The 16,279-nt window shown below is 36.9% G+C and overlaps 1 protein-coding gene across 1 annotated transcript; it reads right to left on the reverse strand.

The window, feature by feature from the left end:
* LOC119632803 lies at window positions 1-14,468 on the reverse strand. Its single transcript, XM_038025919.1, has 5 exons — window positions 14,389-14,468; window positions 13,989-14,312; window positions 13,741-13,915; window positions 13,565-13,669; window positions 1-13,496 (listed from the first exon to the last, which is right to left on the reverse strand). Exons 1-5 carry the CDS (start codon window positions 14,392-14,394, stop codon window positions 1,291-1,293), a joined length of 12,816 nt encoding a protein of 4,271 aa, XP_037881847.1. The 5' UTR covers window positions 14,395-14,468; the 3' UTR covers window positions 1-1,290.
* Window positions 14,469-16,279: the final 1,811 nt, after the last annotated feature.

Here is a 16,279-nt window from a genome sequence, read left to right on the forward strand (position 1 = left end):
AAGAAAATTTATAAAATAACTTTCATTTAATTAGATATGAAACTTGAATTTATAAAAAGAAAAAAAAAACAAGAGTGTGCAGTGAACGCTTTCAAGAGAGATCTAACATCTTAAGGGATGAGTTACAAAAGGTAGCTCAACGAATTTTTGCGGTTACAGCTAAGGGATGTCTGCAGACAGCGTGACACAAAAGCAAAATAAAGCCTTTCTTTTTTTTGTTTCTTTTTTTTTGTAACCAATCGTGCAGAAAATGTCTTTTAGACATGCAAGCCCTATCACGGTTAGAAAGGCTACAAAGAAAAGCGTTAAAGGGGGACAGAGTCTGTTCTAGGCGCCCTAGGCAGTAAATATATATTTTGTATGTAACATTTTGAATGTTAGAAAAGTAAAGAGCCAAAGACATCACAAAGTGCTGCAAATCAACCATCTTAGTAACACTTCAAAATCGTGGAGCTGCGGCCATTTAAAAACGGCTCTTTTTGCATTTAATAAAATATTGCTCATCTACACTATTGCATTCGTTATTTCATTTCAAATTAAAATCAATGGAAGGAAAAGAATAACATTTTAACTAAATAATAGAATTAAAATGAGGAAGAAAAGAAAAAGCAAGAAAGAAATAAAAAAAAAAAATGTTTTTCTTAAAAGGTGCTGTGTGAGACGTGTTAAAATTTTCCGAGAAATTATTGTATGTGTGTAATATAATTTTTTTTTAGCATTTTTCCTAAAACACATGTCCTCGAATGTGTTCACTGCTATATATTCTATATAAGTCTATATTTTAAACTTTTACATAAAACACCATTCCTTCTTCCTCGTTGTAAATCATAATCGCTTGTACCAACTTGTCATCCAAGTGCGATGAAAATGGTATTTTGTAAATTGAAAATCGTAATTTACAAACCAACGCAGCATAATCAAATTTGAAGCAAATTAAGGTTCAAAAAAAAATCTATTCGAAGACATATATGAATATTATATTCTGGTTGGAATGAGTCTTCAAAAGGAGGTTAATTGCTTGCATATGAAAGTAGTATGCTGGATTGCTAGTATTCTTCGACATCCCATATATAAATAAGATATAATAATAAGCGATGTAGATGAATGTAAATTATAATGTCCGGAGAAAGTGGAGTCAGATCCGTTTCCGGATCCGGGTTTTTCAATTTACAAGTTTTGATTTACAACTTGAGAAGGTGTAAAATGATGATATAATTGTTACGTTCGAATATGATTAATTAATATATTTTAATTTTTAATTTAATGAAATTGCATTTGATTTTGATTTAATCAATTTTTCTCCTCCTCATGGTTGATACACTCTTCAAAATCTTCATAGTAACTACTATCATGATCCTCTAAGTCTTCAGGCGAGGAGACCAAAGGATGCATTATGTCTGCATTGTTATTATTAGGAAGATCCTCACTATCGTTTATATTTAATTGCAAAGTAGGCAAAGATTCGCTTTTTAGCTGCTCGGACGCATCGATGAAATGATTTTCAAAATGTTTCCTGCAGATGCGATAAGTCTGTGCTCGAAATTCTGTATATTCTAATTTTAAATTTGAAAACCATCGTTTCGATTGCTCTGGACTGGCGGGGAATTTGTAAAGCGGCGGCTTTGCTTGATTGCAGCCCCAAACTATGCATTCCTCTGAGGTTTTATAACTAATGGGTAGTTCGTACTGATGTATAAAAGAGTTGCGAGGAAGACCTAGATTTAAAGTGGGAACCGCCCAAGGGTGCAGCGAACGATTGTCCTGAAGACATAACGGATCAAAATGTGTGCTACAAACCGCGTAAGAATGTTCCCGAAAATGGCGTGGGTCAATTTTTAAATTAAAACACCATTTGATAAAAAGCTCTGAATCGGAAGGGAATTTAGTGAAAATTTTTACCAATGGTGCGTCAGCGGTATTTAAACACTTGGCTACACAGCAAGTTTGAGATAAACCTTTCGAAAGAACATCAACCGCAATAATCGGAGATGTACAAAAACTTTGTCTATCAATGCTCTCACTTATCTCTGTTGGAGATAAATAATAGCTTGCGATTGGTGAATTTTCAGAAGAGTCTTCATTTTTACAACTTTTGTTTCCTTCCATGTTATTAGTCGCATTTTGAGCACTGGTCTTTTTTTCTAAAGACTTCTCTACGACTTGATTATCTTTCGCGTCCGTACCTCCGTTCTTATTTTGAGGAAATTCTCTTTCTTCCATTTTTCCCATTATTGAGAAATCTGAATTGATTTGGTCGTAGGCTTTGTTTTGTAAGTCTCCGTGCATCATTTTAAAGCTGAATTTCTGCGAAAGGTGACAGCTATTCACAGAACTTTGTGCAACAATTTTCTCTCTATCTGTTAATATATGGCTTTTCTCGTTTACTGTAGATATGGGTAGAGAAAGTTTCAAAGGCAACTTTAAGGTCTGAAAACTTATTGCACCACTGTTCTCATTTATCTGATTTTGAGAGTCTTCAGATGAGTTCAATATTCTTAATTTTGCATCCGCATAATTTTCGCTTTGCAACTCTTCTAACATCAATTCTTTCTTAGCGAAATCATGAACACGCAAATTTTGAGAATAACAGGCCACAATTCGAGGTTTCATAAAGTGTTTCTCCGCATAGTATTCGATGCCACTAGAACATTCCGATTTCATCTCGTAGTCAACATCGATGATTTCTTCTTTAACAGTAATAATTTCACATTGCGGAGGAGGCTCAAGAAAATAACTATCGGCACTATTTTCAATTTTATTGGAAGACTCGTGGAATGGGGTGTTGAAAGGATCGGATGGTAACCAATCCTCCCAGCTTTCAACTTCCTGTTTAACAGTTACCGCGGTTTCAATGTGCTGTAATTTAGAACTAGTATCGTAAGTATTTTCATGTGTTTTAATAGTTGAATCTGTTAATTCCAAATTTAAGGTGGGTAAGGCTAAGGGTAATAGTTGGTTATCGTCGCGCAGAAATTTTTTTGCAAAATGTAATCCACATATGCGCATCTTTTGAAAATTAAAATTCTTCAGATTTGTGCGTTGTAACCACTTGTCGCGTATGACTCGTTCTTGTGGGAAATCATAAAAACACGTATTGGTTCTTAGACCTTGGGAGTTAATGCATGACCCAATGCAACATCTGTCAATATCGTAAAAAGTATTCTCAATTGATGTATTATTGATGTAGAGCTTTGATGACCTTAGTTGCAAAGTGGGTATTGCCCAAGATTGCAATTTGGTGTCGTTAATGCAATACTCCTCAAAATGCAGAGCACATACTTTATAATTGTGGTCATGGTCATCTTTAATTTTCCCTTCATAACTCAAATGGCAGTTGAAACACCATTTTTTGGCCCGTCCTGAATCAGTAGGAAAATTATATAATTTTACACCAGAATTGCATCTATTTAAATGATCCGTATTACAGTCCGGCACAGCACATCTATGACGTATGACTTTGCCTCTTGCGGCTATGTTATGATAAAGGTTTATCAAGTCTTTAACGCTACCGGGATCTTCATGTTCCATCTGTTTTATAACCTCATAGTGCTCATTATACAGCATGTAAAAATGTATATCACACACTTTCGCCTGATTTCGTTCGCTAAATGAAGACAATTGCATAGTTTGCCACCATTTTTCAAGTATGACCTTAAATTGCGGTAAGTCATAGAGTTTAGTCTTATTACCTTTGCAACAGGGGTATGAGCATTTCTTATTGTAAAGTTTGGATTTTTTTATTTGATTATCGTGCAATTCCTCATCCAACATTTCGTATATATCAGGGTCGCGATGGCCCAAGTTCCTTGTAGGTATCGAGCCTAACTTTAAAGAAAACTTATTGAAACACTTCAACTCAAAGTGTAGGGTACAAATACGATAGTATTGCCGTACTTCGTTAGAATCAATGATTTTTAAATTATGCAGCCACTTTCGAAAAAGTTGAGATTGTTTTGGAAACTGACTTAACTGTACAAAGGGATTCCCTCCTTTAGCATTCTGACAGCCGTTTACGCAACATGCGTTTAAAAGCATTTGTCGGCATTTCCTGGTGGCAGAGCATACTTCAGGATTTCTGAAGAAACCACTCTTGCTACTGGATTCATAATCCAACAATAAGGTGGGTACTGTGTCTGGTAGAAGTTTTCTTTGCTTCAAACATCTTTGCTCAAAATGCATATGACAAAGCCACTTATGTACGGCTATCTCTTCTCGTCTTATATTCAAGTTAAAGAGCCATTTCTCTAATAAATCCTTCTCTTTAGGAAAATAGCATTTGATTATTTGATCATACTCGTCTGAACGTCCACATTTCTTCACAAAACAGCGTTCGCACTCATAAGCTTTCAAATACTCCGAGCACAAATTTTTTTTAATATTTTTATTCACTAAGTTTACAGTAGGAATAGCCCCGTACAATAAACGCTGATCTTGAAAGCATTGGTTTTCAAAGTGTGAGGAGCAAATTTTATATTTTTTTAATAACTGTACTTTATTTTTTACATTTTCTCCAATACTCTCTAACCATTTTTCTAGCAGATCAGTTTTATGTGGACAGCTAAAAACTTGTAGCTTGGGGTTTTTTTCCAGCTCTAAACAATTTTGTATAGAACACTTCGCGCGATTTGCTATTCGAGTATTCTTAATAAGTTTGCCAAGAGCGCGGCTATTTTCTGACTTAATATTTTTCCTAACAACGTGTGCTGTGTTTTCAAACTGGTCTCGATATCGTTCATATTTGTAGATCAACTGTTTGGACTTTTTCTTATTATAAACTCTTTGTATCCGATTGATTTTAGTTTGTCCTATTGGGGCTAAATGTGATTTGCTGTTTCTAATAGCAGTTTTGAAAAGCTTTGACCCTTTTAAAGGATCGTCTTTAACATATTTCTCCGCATGCAAATCGAAACATTTTGTCTCTTTCTTCGATTTTGAACTATCGTCGACCTCAATAATCCCACTTTTCAGTAGTCTATCAACGCCGATCGCTTCGTCAAAATTTTGAAAAATTTTTTTATCATGACCCAATTTTAAGGTGGGAATCGATTTCAACTTTAATTCACCCTTTTTATCAAAACATTCGTCAGTGAAATGCATTTTACATATTTTCATACTTTTATCTGCCAATGTCGCGTCATTATGCATATCCAAATCCAAATTATGCCACCATTTACTTAACACAGTTTTATTTTTAGGCAAGTCGTGTAACTCTTTGTCCTTTAATTCCATTACATTGCAAGATTTTACTAAGCAGTGCGTTAGCCCGAAGCTACCAAATTTTTTTTTCGGAGGATTTTTATGCAAGAACTCAATAGGCGTTGACAAATTTAGAGTGGGTACTGTGTGCTTACGAAGGATCATGCAATCCTTTACAAAGCAATCGGAAGTAAAGTGCAAACTGCAAATTCGCATACGTTCATGAAAACTTTCCGCATCTATTCCCGCGTTATATAACCATTTTTTCGATAAGGTTTTGCTTCGTGGAAATTTGTAGAAATATATGCCCTCAGAGGGATTCCGTACTTTGCGGCAAGTCGGAATGCAGCATACGAAGAAACTTATTTTCTCGACCGGATTTTGATATAAGTCCAATTTTCGTTTTAGTCTTAAAGTAGGTATAGACCATGATTTTAACGTCAGTTGTTTGTTGCTCATTTCCTTTTTAAAACAATATTTCTCGAAATGCTTAAAACAGACACGCAAATTTGTGGTACACTGCTGTGGCCCCAAGTCCAAATTGTGTATCCATTTTCTGAGATTAGTCTGCTTGGAAGGAAACTGAAAGAATGGCATTTCCTCTGAAATGCAATCGGAAACACAACAATGTTTAAGGTTTTCGTGATCGGAAGGCAAAGCTTCGGGAGGATTGACATACAAACTGTTGATGTTGGGTAACTTTAGCGTAGGGAGCGCCCAACGGTGTAATTTCACTTCACTCAGACACCTGGGCTCAAAGTGAAGGGCACATATTTGATGTAGGCAGCGCTTATTCATTTCAAATTGTAATCCGGTATTGTGTTGCCATTTATTGAAAAGATTAACATCGTTGGGAAATTTGAAAAGCTTGGCAGTCATCTTAAACCCTGTCGAGCACTTGGGAATAGAACATTTAAAGCCTTGCATTAAGTCTAACTGTTTCAGTTCTTTGTACGAAGTTGATAGCAGACCATATTCTAAATACTGCTTCAAGTACGTCTTATGTTTCTCTTTCAGTCTTTCAAATATAGCCATAAAATGTGGGGAGCAAATAAAATTTTCCGTATTTATTCTATCCTCCAAAGCAAGTTCTTCAAACCAAAGAGAGCGTATATTTAGGTCTTGCGGTAGATCATGTAAGCTCACAGAGAATTTCTCTCTCATCTTGCATGATTGCAAACAGCACTTTTCAAAGTGATTTCGATGCATATTTTTCACCTTGCTTTCATAACCCAAATTCATAGTAGGCATCGAATTAGGTAATAGCGTCTCTCGACCCTTCAGCTTGCAAACATCCTCAAAATGATGTCCGCAAATCCTTGCACTTTTTTGTTTCTGGTATACAGTATCGCTCATATTTAAATTATCTAACCATTTTTTTAAGTTTTCTGCATCTTTGGGAAAGCGATACATGCTACGCAAAATTTCCGACTCATCTTCTGCCGGATTGTAATTACAACTCGTTACGCAACATTTTATAGGAGTTGTAAACATTTCTTCCTCGTTGCCATAAAAGCAATCGGCATGCCCTAAACACAGTGTAGGTATCGCCATTTCATGCAAAATTCCTCGACGTATACAGCTCTTTTCAAAATGTCGGCTACATATATAGGTGTTTTCGACGGCATATTTCGCAGATAATTGTAGATTGAAAAGCCATTTTTCCAAAATTTCTCCGGGCTGAGGAAAGCTAAACAGTTTCACTTTATCCACACTGGGTATGCAACCACAATTTCTAACCATACATTGGCGGCTGCTCTGTGCCGTTGCGTCCATCTCTAAAACCAAGTGGTGGTCTTTATCATCACCTAGCTCCAAGATAGGTATCGCTTCTATCTTTAAGCAATCCGTTCCATTTATAAAGCTTTCGCTTGCAAAATGACGTTGGCAAACTTTGAATTGTTGCTTCAAGGCCACGCGGGTTTCAATACGCAAATTGTTGGACCATATGCGACGAAGCTCAGAGCTTTTTGGGAACCCATACATCTTCTTCTGTTCTTCTTGACAATTGATTACGCAGCATTTTTCCCTTGGCTTAAGTAAAGTTTTTAACCTATAGGATTTAGGATTCTTATAAATTTTTCCTGGATGACCCAAATTTAACGTGGGCACTGCATTGAAGCGAAGACATTTTTTTTTTAAAAAAACTTGTTTTTCAAAATGGTCATTACAAATTTTCAGGAATTTCAAGTTTTTAGTCTTGTAAGATATTCTTGTATTGTAACACCATTTGCGCAATAAAACCAAAGGTTTGAATGGAAAACATAACAAAAACACGTCATCATTGTCGGCGACCCGACCGCAATGACTCAGATCGCATTTTTCTAGGTCCAACGTCCCATTGCGTGCTTCAGATTTATTTGGCTCGTATCCTAAGTTTAGGGTGGGTACTGCGTTGGACTTCAGTTGGGCTTTTTCCTCGTTAATCATATGTGGTTCGAAATGCTGAGCACATAAAAGCATCCTCGGTCGCCTACAAACTTCTTCTGGTAATTTAAGCGCTGCTGACCACTGCTTCAATCGTTTTAAATTTCGAGGTATTTTAAATGTTAATGTTGCCACTCCCACCTTTCCTTGCATTCTCTTGCGTCGGCAATGTTTGAGGCAACATAGCCGAAAAACCGATTGCTTAGCTGGCTTAGTCTTGTAAGGTGGTGGAGCCGGCTTTACAATTTGGCTAACTTGCTTTTCTTCTTCATTGCCTTCTATGAACTTAAGTTCGTCGTGCATAACTTTTGCCTTGATAGGTTCATTGGTGTGTATTAAAGGTTTATTGTGCCCCAAATTTAAAGTTGGGACAGCCCCCGGTTTTAAACGTCTATTGCCCATGACACGTAGCTCAAAATGGTCGACACACACACGGCCTATACATTCAGAAGGTTCTAATCCTAAATTATCGCACCATTTTTGTAAAAGATCACGATCCTTAGGAAAACCGAAAGTCGTCAAATGTTGTTCAGGTGTCTTCTCTTTCCCGCAATGTTTCAAGCAACATATGGGATTGAAATTGTTCACCGCCTTGTCTTTGCGCAATATTTGTCTTTGTTCCGAAGTATCCTCTTCTCTTGATTCATTGCAAGTAATATAATTTTCCTCTTCTTCCAGTTCTAAAGGAGATGCCACCGACATAATCTCAGGCAAATCTTCGCGTTTTAGAGGAGTTAGTGTGATGCGTAATTCTTTCACTTCTAAATTGCTCCAATTAGTCGGAGTTCTCAAGCTTTCCGATTCCAAATCGAACTCTTCACTTTCTTTAAATTCTCTGTAAAAACAGTCTTCTCCGTCTTCTTCTTCCATATCAAAAATATTTGCATTTTTCATCTCTTCAATTAAATTTAAATTATTAAATTCCAACGCTTCCGAGTGACCTAGATTCAGAGTGGGTACACTACCTTTCTTCAGATTTTTTAAACTCATGACTTCAGTTTCAAAATGTCTTTCACACAAACATCCATTACATTGATCAAAGGAAAATTTTAAATTTTTACACCACTTTTCCAAAAGATCAGCGCTCTTCGGAAAAGTAAAGAAACGCCTGCTTTTGTTCAAAACCCTTTGATTTCGGCAGTGCCACAGAGCACACTGTGGTACATATTGGCCATACAAAGTACGAGGATTATCAAAAATAGCTTCTTGATGTCCAAGATGCAAGGTAGGCACAGCCCAAGGCTTTAAATTGCGACCATCTAAACATTTCTTGTGAAAATGTAAGCTACAAATGCGCAAACTCTGCAGTTTGCCTAGATTTAGAGACAAACGCAGATTGTGACACCATTTACGTCGCAATTTGGAATTAGAAGGTAAGGTATAAAAACGTACGCCGTGCTGCAAACGTGTACGACGACACGAAGGTATAAAACATTTTACTGATCCTAAAGATTTTTTTATTTTCACCTGTTTCAAAGTATTATGAGTGGATTCCAAATCATACATTTCCTTTTTAGTGTTGTTTGGAATGCAGTGCCGAGGTTCACTAGCATGGCCAAGATGTAAGGTGGGTATGGCCCCCACACGTAAGCGTGTTAAGCCGTAACATTGCCTCTCAAAATGTAAAGAACAGACTTTGAATATTGGGGTTTGTTCTGAAGACATATTTAGGTTCTCACACCATTTCTTTAGTAAATCTTCATCCAATGGAAAACTAAACAGCTTCAAAGATTCACCTTCTATGGTATTTGCTCCACTGCAGGCACGAACGCAACACTTCATAATTGAAGGACCCAACAAACGACGATCGATTTTCGTTAGGTCGGGATTCTTGTGCAACGTATCTTGTTGTGAATGATTTAGTTCTAAAGTAGGTACAGCCCACGACCGCAAACGTTGATTTGACGTGAAACAGTATGATTCGAAATGCATACAACATACTTTATTTAGATAGCGACGATGTTCATCTGGCTCTATGCCGGTATTATAGGACCACTTTTCCTTAAGCTCTTTGCCGTATGGAAATTGGTAGAGTCTGATATTAGGTAAAATTAAAGAGTTAGTGCACTCTTCACTACTGCATTTACAGCTCTTGATAATTAAGGAAATCTCCGACTTGTGATAAGCATTCTGAAGTTTTTCGAAATCCTCTTTTAATTCGTCATTTTCTAAAGTTAAAGCGAACATTTTTTCTTTGCAATTTTCGAAGACTTTTTGGTAATGTAGGCCGCACAGTTTGCTTTCTCCGTAAGCAAAGCTTTCTTGTAAATCCATTAGAGAAAACCACATGTTTCTAAACACGTCAGTTTGTGGTAAACTATACGGTTCACGCAACAAACACTTCGGGCCTTTGCATTCGATATACGCACATTTTAGATTGGATATATCCAATGATAAGCTGGAAGACTCCATGTGCTCCTCTATGTCTTCTCCTACCAAGTTGTCATTCGGGTAACCAATTTCGAGCGGATCTTCCTCGTACGTTGATTGCTTTATAAATAAATTAGGTTTCACTTTATCTGGATTTATTTTGTACAAATCGTCTACATCATCATGACCTAAGTTCAACGTAGGTATGGCCCCAAAATTCAATCGAGTCTTTCCTACACATATGGGCTCGAAGTGATCGTTGCAAATCTTAAATTTCTCTCGTTCCTTGAAATTTAAATAATCCAGTTTGAGGTTATGTTTCCATCGCCGAAACATTTTTATGTTTTTAGGAAAACTATTCATTTGGGCGTCGTCGTACTTTCGTGTTTTACCGCAACTAAAAACACAACATTTAAACAAAACATCTCCCGAGCGTTTTTCTGGCGGAGGATTAGGTATAATTTCCAATGTTTCATTTTCCTCGTAACCCAAGTTTAAGGTTGGAATAGACCATTTGTATAATAGTTTGGGACCCATACATTCTGCTTCAAAATGCTTATTGCATATTTTTATGCCTAGGCATTCCGAGATATTCATTTTTAGGTTATGACACCATTTCCCCAGCAATTCTTCGTCCTCTCGAGGAAATTTAAAAAGACGAACATTTTCCATGTCTTTGCTAGACGAACAGCCCGTTACAACACACTTATCCAGTTCAAAGAACGATCTAGTTTCATTCGGATATAAATCTTCAGAATTATCGTGCCCTAAATTTAGTGTGGGAATGGCACCAGGTGATAGGCGTTTCAAGCCTACTGAATGTTTTTCGAAATGCAATGAACAAATGCGGAATTGCGAACTTAATTTACCTTTTGGAAGATGCTTAAGATTATGACGCCATTTGTTCAGCATGACGCGATTATTGGGAAAACGAAACAGTTGGACACCATCAGAACGGGTTTTACGACATGTATTCACTACACAACATCGCTGATTAATAATCCTGTGTTGCTTAAGTTTTGGAGAATTTTGATAGATTTTGTAACCTAAGGGTGTGTTAAGATCTTGCGTGGGCACTGCAAAAGCTATAGGGCAACGTTTTGTAAGCACTGCTGCTTCAAAATGAGCTGAACAAATACGACGATGAGAACTACCCACTGTAGGCAGTTGAAGATTATGGCACCATTTCGTTAAGGTATGAATATTAACAGGAAATCTATATAGTTGTATCTGATCGTGATTGCGAGTTTTACGGCAGTGCGATAAACAGCAGCGCGGTGACCATTTAGTGAATTCCTGAGGCTTCTGACATTCGATTTTCACTTTTCTTTTATAACTAGACGAGGTGGGAGGCGGATTTTCAAACAAATGCTCGACGTTAGAAGCCAAATTCAGTGTAGGCATGGCCCAGTTAAGTAATCGTTTACCTATGCAATGCGACTCAAAGTGAAGGTTACATATTTTCAAAGAAGATAATTCCGTCACTTCTATTTGCAAGTTGTGAGACCATTTAACTAGCTGCTCAGCGTCCTCGGGCGGTCGGTATAATCTAACGTCATCCACTTGCGGATTTCTTTTGCAAGTAGATACGCAACATTCGCCTAGCTCATCGCCGTTGTTAGGAGCGGGTGGCTTAGACCAGAATTCCATTATCTCCTGTTCTGAAGGTAATTGATGAATTATAGGTTCGTATCCCAATTTCAGAGTAGGTACAGCCCATTTTTCTAAACGTTTATTACGTAAGCATTTGTCTTCGAAGTGAACCTCGCAAACGGCATCATTAAACAGCTTTGTACCATCAGGTATAGGTTTCTGCAAATTTTCACACCATTTTTGTAATAATTCAGGGTTAGTAGGGAAACGGTGCAAGTTGGCATGGTCGCGATCACGATTGCGTTTACAACAGGGTACACAACAAGTCTCCCGTATATTCAACTTTTTGATGACGTCTGGATTGCGATATATGTTAGAATCATCATGACCTAACTCTAAAGTAGGCACAGCAAAAGGCCTCATGCATCCGCCAATGCAGTAGCTTTCAAAATGAGCGCTACAAATGCGTATACTTTTGTGATGCTTTTCCAAGTTCATTTTGAGGTTATGACACCATTTTTTCAATTGTTCCGGTCGTCGAGGTATAGTATGCAAAGTAATATTTTCAGTGTGCCGGGTATTCTTACATGATGGTACTAAACACATATCACCCAGGTCTAGAGCATTTGAATTTGGTGTGGAAGAAGAAGTAAACTTTGCCGATGAAGAGCAATTGTTAGTGAAAACTTCATCGTAAATGGAAGAGGAAGAACTGGAATGGGAAGAATGATGATATTTAGACATTTTAATGAAGGAATTTGGAGCAGGGTTAACAGGAGCGGATAATAATTCGTTTTCATAGATATTCACACGGTCATTGTGTCCCAAATTCAACGTTGGAACTGCGCCCGGAGATAGTTTACGCAACCCCAACGCTTCCTTAATAAAATGGTGAGAACAGATTTTCTGATTTTTACCACGATAAACATCTGGATGCAAACGTAAATTATAACACCATTTACGCAGCAAGGTTTCATCGCGAGGAAAACGATAAAGAGATAAGTTAAAATCATCTGAACGACTTTTCCTGCAAAATGGCAAACAACATTTTTTTTCCTCCAAATACGAAACATTAGGATTGTCATGAATTTTTCCGTATACAGTGCCTAAATGTAAAGTAGGTATAGCCCACGGTTTTAAACGAAATTTACCAAAACATTTCTCTTCAAAGTGTCGTGAACAAAAATGCCGCGGTTCTTTAGCGTGCACAGGTAATCGGGCATTTTGACACCATTTTATCAAAGTTTTTAAATCCTTCGGAAAATTATAAAATTTCACATTACTTTCGCCACGCTGCGATCGACAACCCGGCATATAGCACTGAGACATCTCGCCGATGGCAATACTATGACTAATTTCACGATTTTGGTATATATTCGCTACGTCATCATGGCCCAAATTAAATGTTGGCACTGCCCAATAACTTAGAGAGTAACGATTCATACATCTTTTTGGAAAATGTAAACTACAAATGCGATATTGCGTGTAATTGGCCTGATGATCGTAAGGCATTTTTAAATTATGTAACCATTGTTGCAGATACTTGTTGTCGCGGGGAAAACCAAAAAACTGTAGCGTCGGACTTCTGAATTTGCTTACCCCGCACAAACGCACGCAACATACAGCATCTTCATCACCAGCAACTGCTTCATTATTCGCAGGCGGCATAGTGTACGAAGAATTGGTGCTACTCGACGCGTTATCTTGAAAATCATGCAAAAAGTTCAGATTTTGATTGCTCATTGACGAGGTTGAAGAAAAATTCTCGGAGTTGTAGTCACCATCGAACCGTTCGAAATCTCCTTGCTCTAGAGGTGGATAGAAATCTGGTTCAACCTTAATTTCAGTTTTTACCTCTTGTTCTTCAGGCAAGCTGATAAAACCTCGATTAGCGTTATTTGATTGAGAATCTAAAAAGCAGAATATGGAAGAATGTTGCGTGTTCTAAATAAGACAGAAAGTGTGAAAGGCGAGTTACCTTTTTGCGTGCTTGTCTCGATGGGATTTTTGCTGCAAATTGAACTTTTTCTTGGTTTAGACGATTCGCTATGCAAAGAATCGTTATTTTGGTTTTTGTTAACAGCTGAAAAGATTACAGTGCGATTATTATAAAGCGTTTTCGATTTCGGTTGCTTTTACTACTTGGTAGCTTACCATCTTTATTGTAAAACTTCCCACAAAGGTTGGGCGCCGCCACGCAATGATCATGTAATTCTGGCAAAATTTGAAACCATTCACGACACACCGAACAAACAAAGCGAATTTGATATTTATGCAACGGTATATGTTGAAGCAATTCTTCACGTAACGAAAACTCTAACAAACAAATCTAGGAGAAGAAGTTTGAAATATCATTATATCAAACGAATGGGTTAAGAAATATATAATAATAACAAACTAACATTGCATTTGTATGATTCGTAGTCGTGTTGCGTGTACTCGTGTTGTTCGCATTCCAATATTGTCTCATAATGTTTTCCACAGTATTTTTGGCAAAAATAATGATTTAAACGATGCAAATGTTCGTGCGCGTTCAACTCCTCATTGGACATAAACGACATCGGGCAGATGGAACATTTTAAATCATATTCAACAATGTCGCACACTGATAAAGCAACATGATGCGTGTAGTTCTGTCGCTTTAAGAAAACTTGTTTGCACCGTTGACATATGGGCAGAGTCAAGGAACGTTCTGTTTGCACTTTGCGACGTGGAAAATTTAAAGGCTAATTATAAGAGACGCCAAAATAAGAACTTAGGAAACGATAGCAATACTAATAATAATAACAACAATCTTTCTACCTTCATATCTAGTTTACTGTTTAAGTCACTGTCTTCATTTCCTAAATTATAATCATTGGGTGGAGTCGATCTTGGTAGCGGCAGCTGATGTTGTTGCTGCAACTGGAGATGTTGATGTTGATTTTGGTGCTGCTGCCGTTGTTGTTGTTGAAGGTGTTGCGGTTCCTGCTTTATACCCTTGTAGCTGCTGTATGGCATTTGATTATTTTCTCGAATGTTTTTGTGATAATTGTTGTAATCCTCGTGAGGTTCGGCTGATAAAAACAACAAAAATTTTTTTAAATCAGTGACACACTAAAGAGTAGTCATATAAGGTATAAAAATCATTAGCTGGAATGCAAAACACATAAATATTGGAAACTTGACCATGCAAAATACGTACATCCATATCCATATTTCAGCAGTGCACAATATAGATATGCCAAATGCTGATAATCATAACTTGATCTTAAATTATTTCACTTCCGTCAGCTTAAGTTCGGAAATCTCAAGGATACACCCCAAAAAAAAAAAAAATTGAAAAAATGCAGTTTAACAATATTGTGGTCCTTGAAATATCAATAGCTTAAGAAAAGACTCCAAGCATAAACAGAAAGTCATGAGCAGCACTTTACAATGCTAAAGATTTACGAATATAAAGGATATACTGAATCAGTTACTTTCGATAACTAAAAAACTGATTATAAATACTTTAGAATGCGTTTATATGCTTATGTGTTTATGTGTTCCATATTCTACACGTTAATGATCACAGACAATTGAAGAGTCGAGTACATCATTGTACCAAAACCAAAAAAAAAAAAAATCTTTATCGAAAATAAAAGTATGATCCATTATAATAATACATATAAAATAATATCACTCGAATGACCGTACACCGCGACTAGGTCTACAGTCCTCCGCACAAGGATGAAATTTTTTATTAGTTTTTGTGCGCACAGGCTCTTTTAGTTTATTACTTTTCGTAATTCCGTATTTAGTTTTTCAACTACAGCATTCTTGCTGAACGAAGAACGCTATAGAAATAAATCCAATGAATATAAATCGCAAACTCTACGGGGTAATGCCAGCATTTCGGGTGAATCATCTACGTTCGCAATGGCCATTCGCCTTTGTTGCTTTTCTAATGTTCCTTGAAGCTTAAATGTGCGTTTGTGCAAAATTCGCCAAATGTGGGTGCACTAATAATATCTATGAACGCCGTTGAACTGATCTTGTTGCGTCGCAGGCACAACATTTGATAACCTCTGTCCGGCCATCGGCAAGACAATATCAATGTTAAAGAGAAGATTTACAGAATTCGATAGAAAGATTAACTAATAGACAGAACAGACAAATTTTTGCAAATGACTCTCAATGTGTTATATAATTTATATTTAAGATTACGTTGGTTGAGATTTATGAAAAAAAGACGCCTGGAAAGATTGAAATTTATCTCATTTAATAAAGCTGGCAGGCAATGCGGTAACACCAAAAGTAGCCTAACACAAATCTACATTTCTCAACTGAAAGCAAACGTATAACCACAAATCAGTTTCCATACACACGGGCGATGAAGCTAATGACTGTAAAGTCTTACTCATAGATGGATGTTTGAAATCAAGAAAAAGCCCGATTTTGACATAATAGGCCCTTAATTCTTTTACTAAACTTGTCAAAACAAAATATTTATTTATCTTCTAATATTATTACTCCCTCCATTTCGTCTGCCTTCTGTTTGACGTTTATGCCCTACCACTGTTTACATCACAAGGGTGTATTAAGTTATAAGTAGACCCATCTTTTATTATACCGATCGATTCGGAATGGCTTTTTGAATCAATCTAAGCTCGTTTGTCCCTCTGTCCATCCTGTTTGCTTATGTTCAATCTACAGGACGCAATTTTGGAGA

Source organism: Glossina fuscipes, unplaced genomic scaffold, assembly GCF_014805625.2.
Source record: "Glossina fuscipes isolate IAEA_lab_2018 unplaced genomic scaffold, Yale_Gfus_2 2, whole genome shotgun sequence".
NCBI classification, from domain to species: Eukaryota; Metazoa; Arthropoda; class Insecta; order Diptera; family Glossinidae; genus Glossina; species Glossina fuscipes.

Coding starts and splice junctions, on each gene's coding strand:
- LOC119632803 (XM_038025919.1), bottom strand. Junction 13,670..13,740: donor GAAGTTTTACAATAAAGATG/GTAAGCTACCAA, acceptor TAATCTTTTCAG/CTGTTAACAAAAACCAAAAT. Junction 13,497..13,564: donor CGAGACAAGCACGCAAAAAG/GTAACTCGCCTT, acceptor TCTGCTTTTTAG/ATTCTCAATCAAATAACGCT.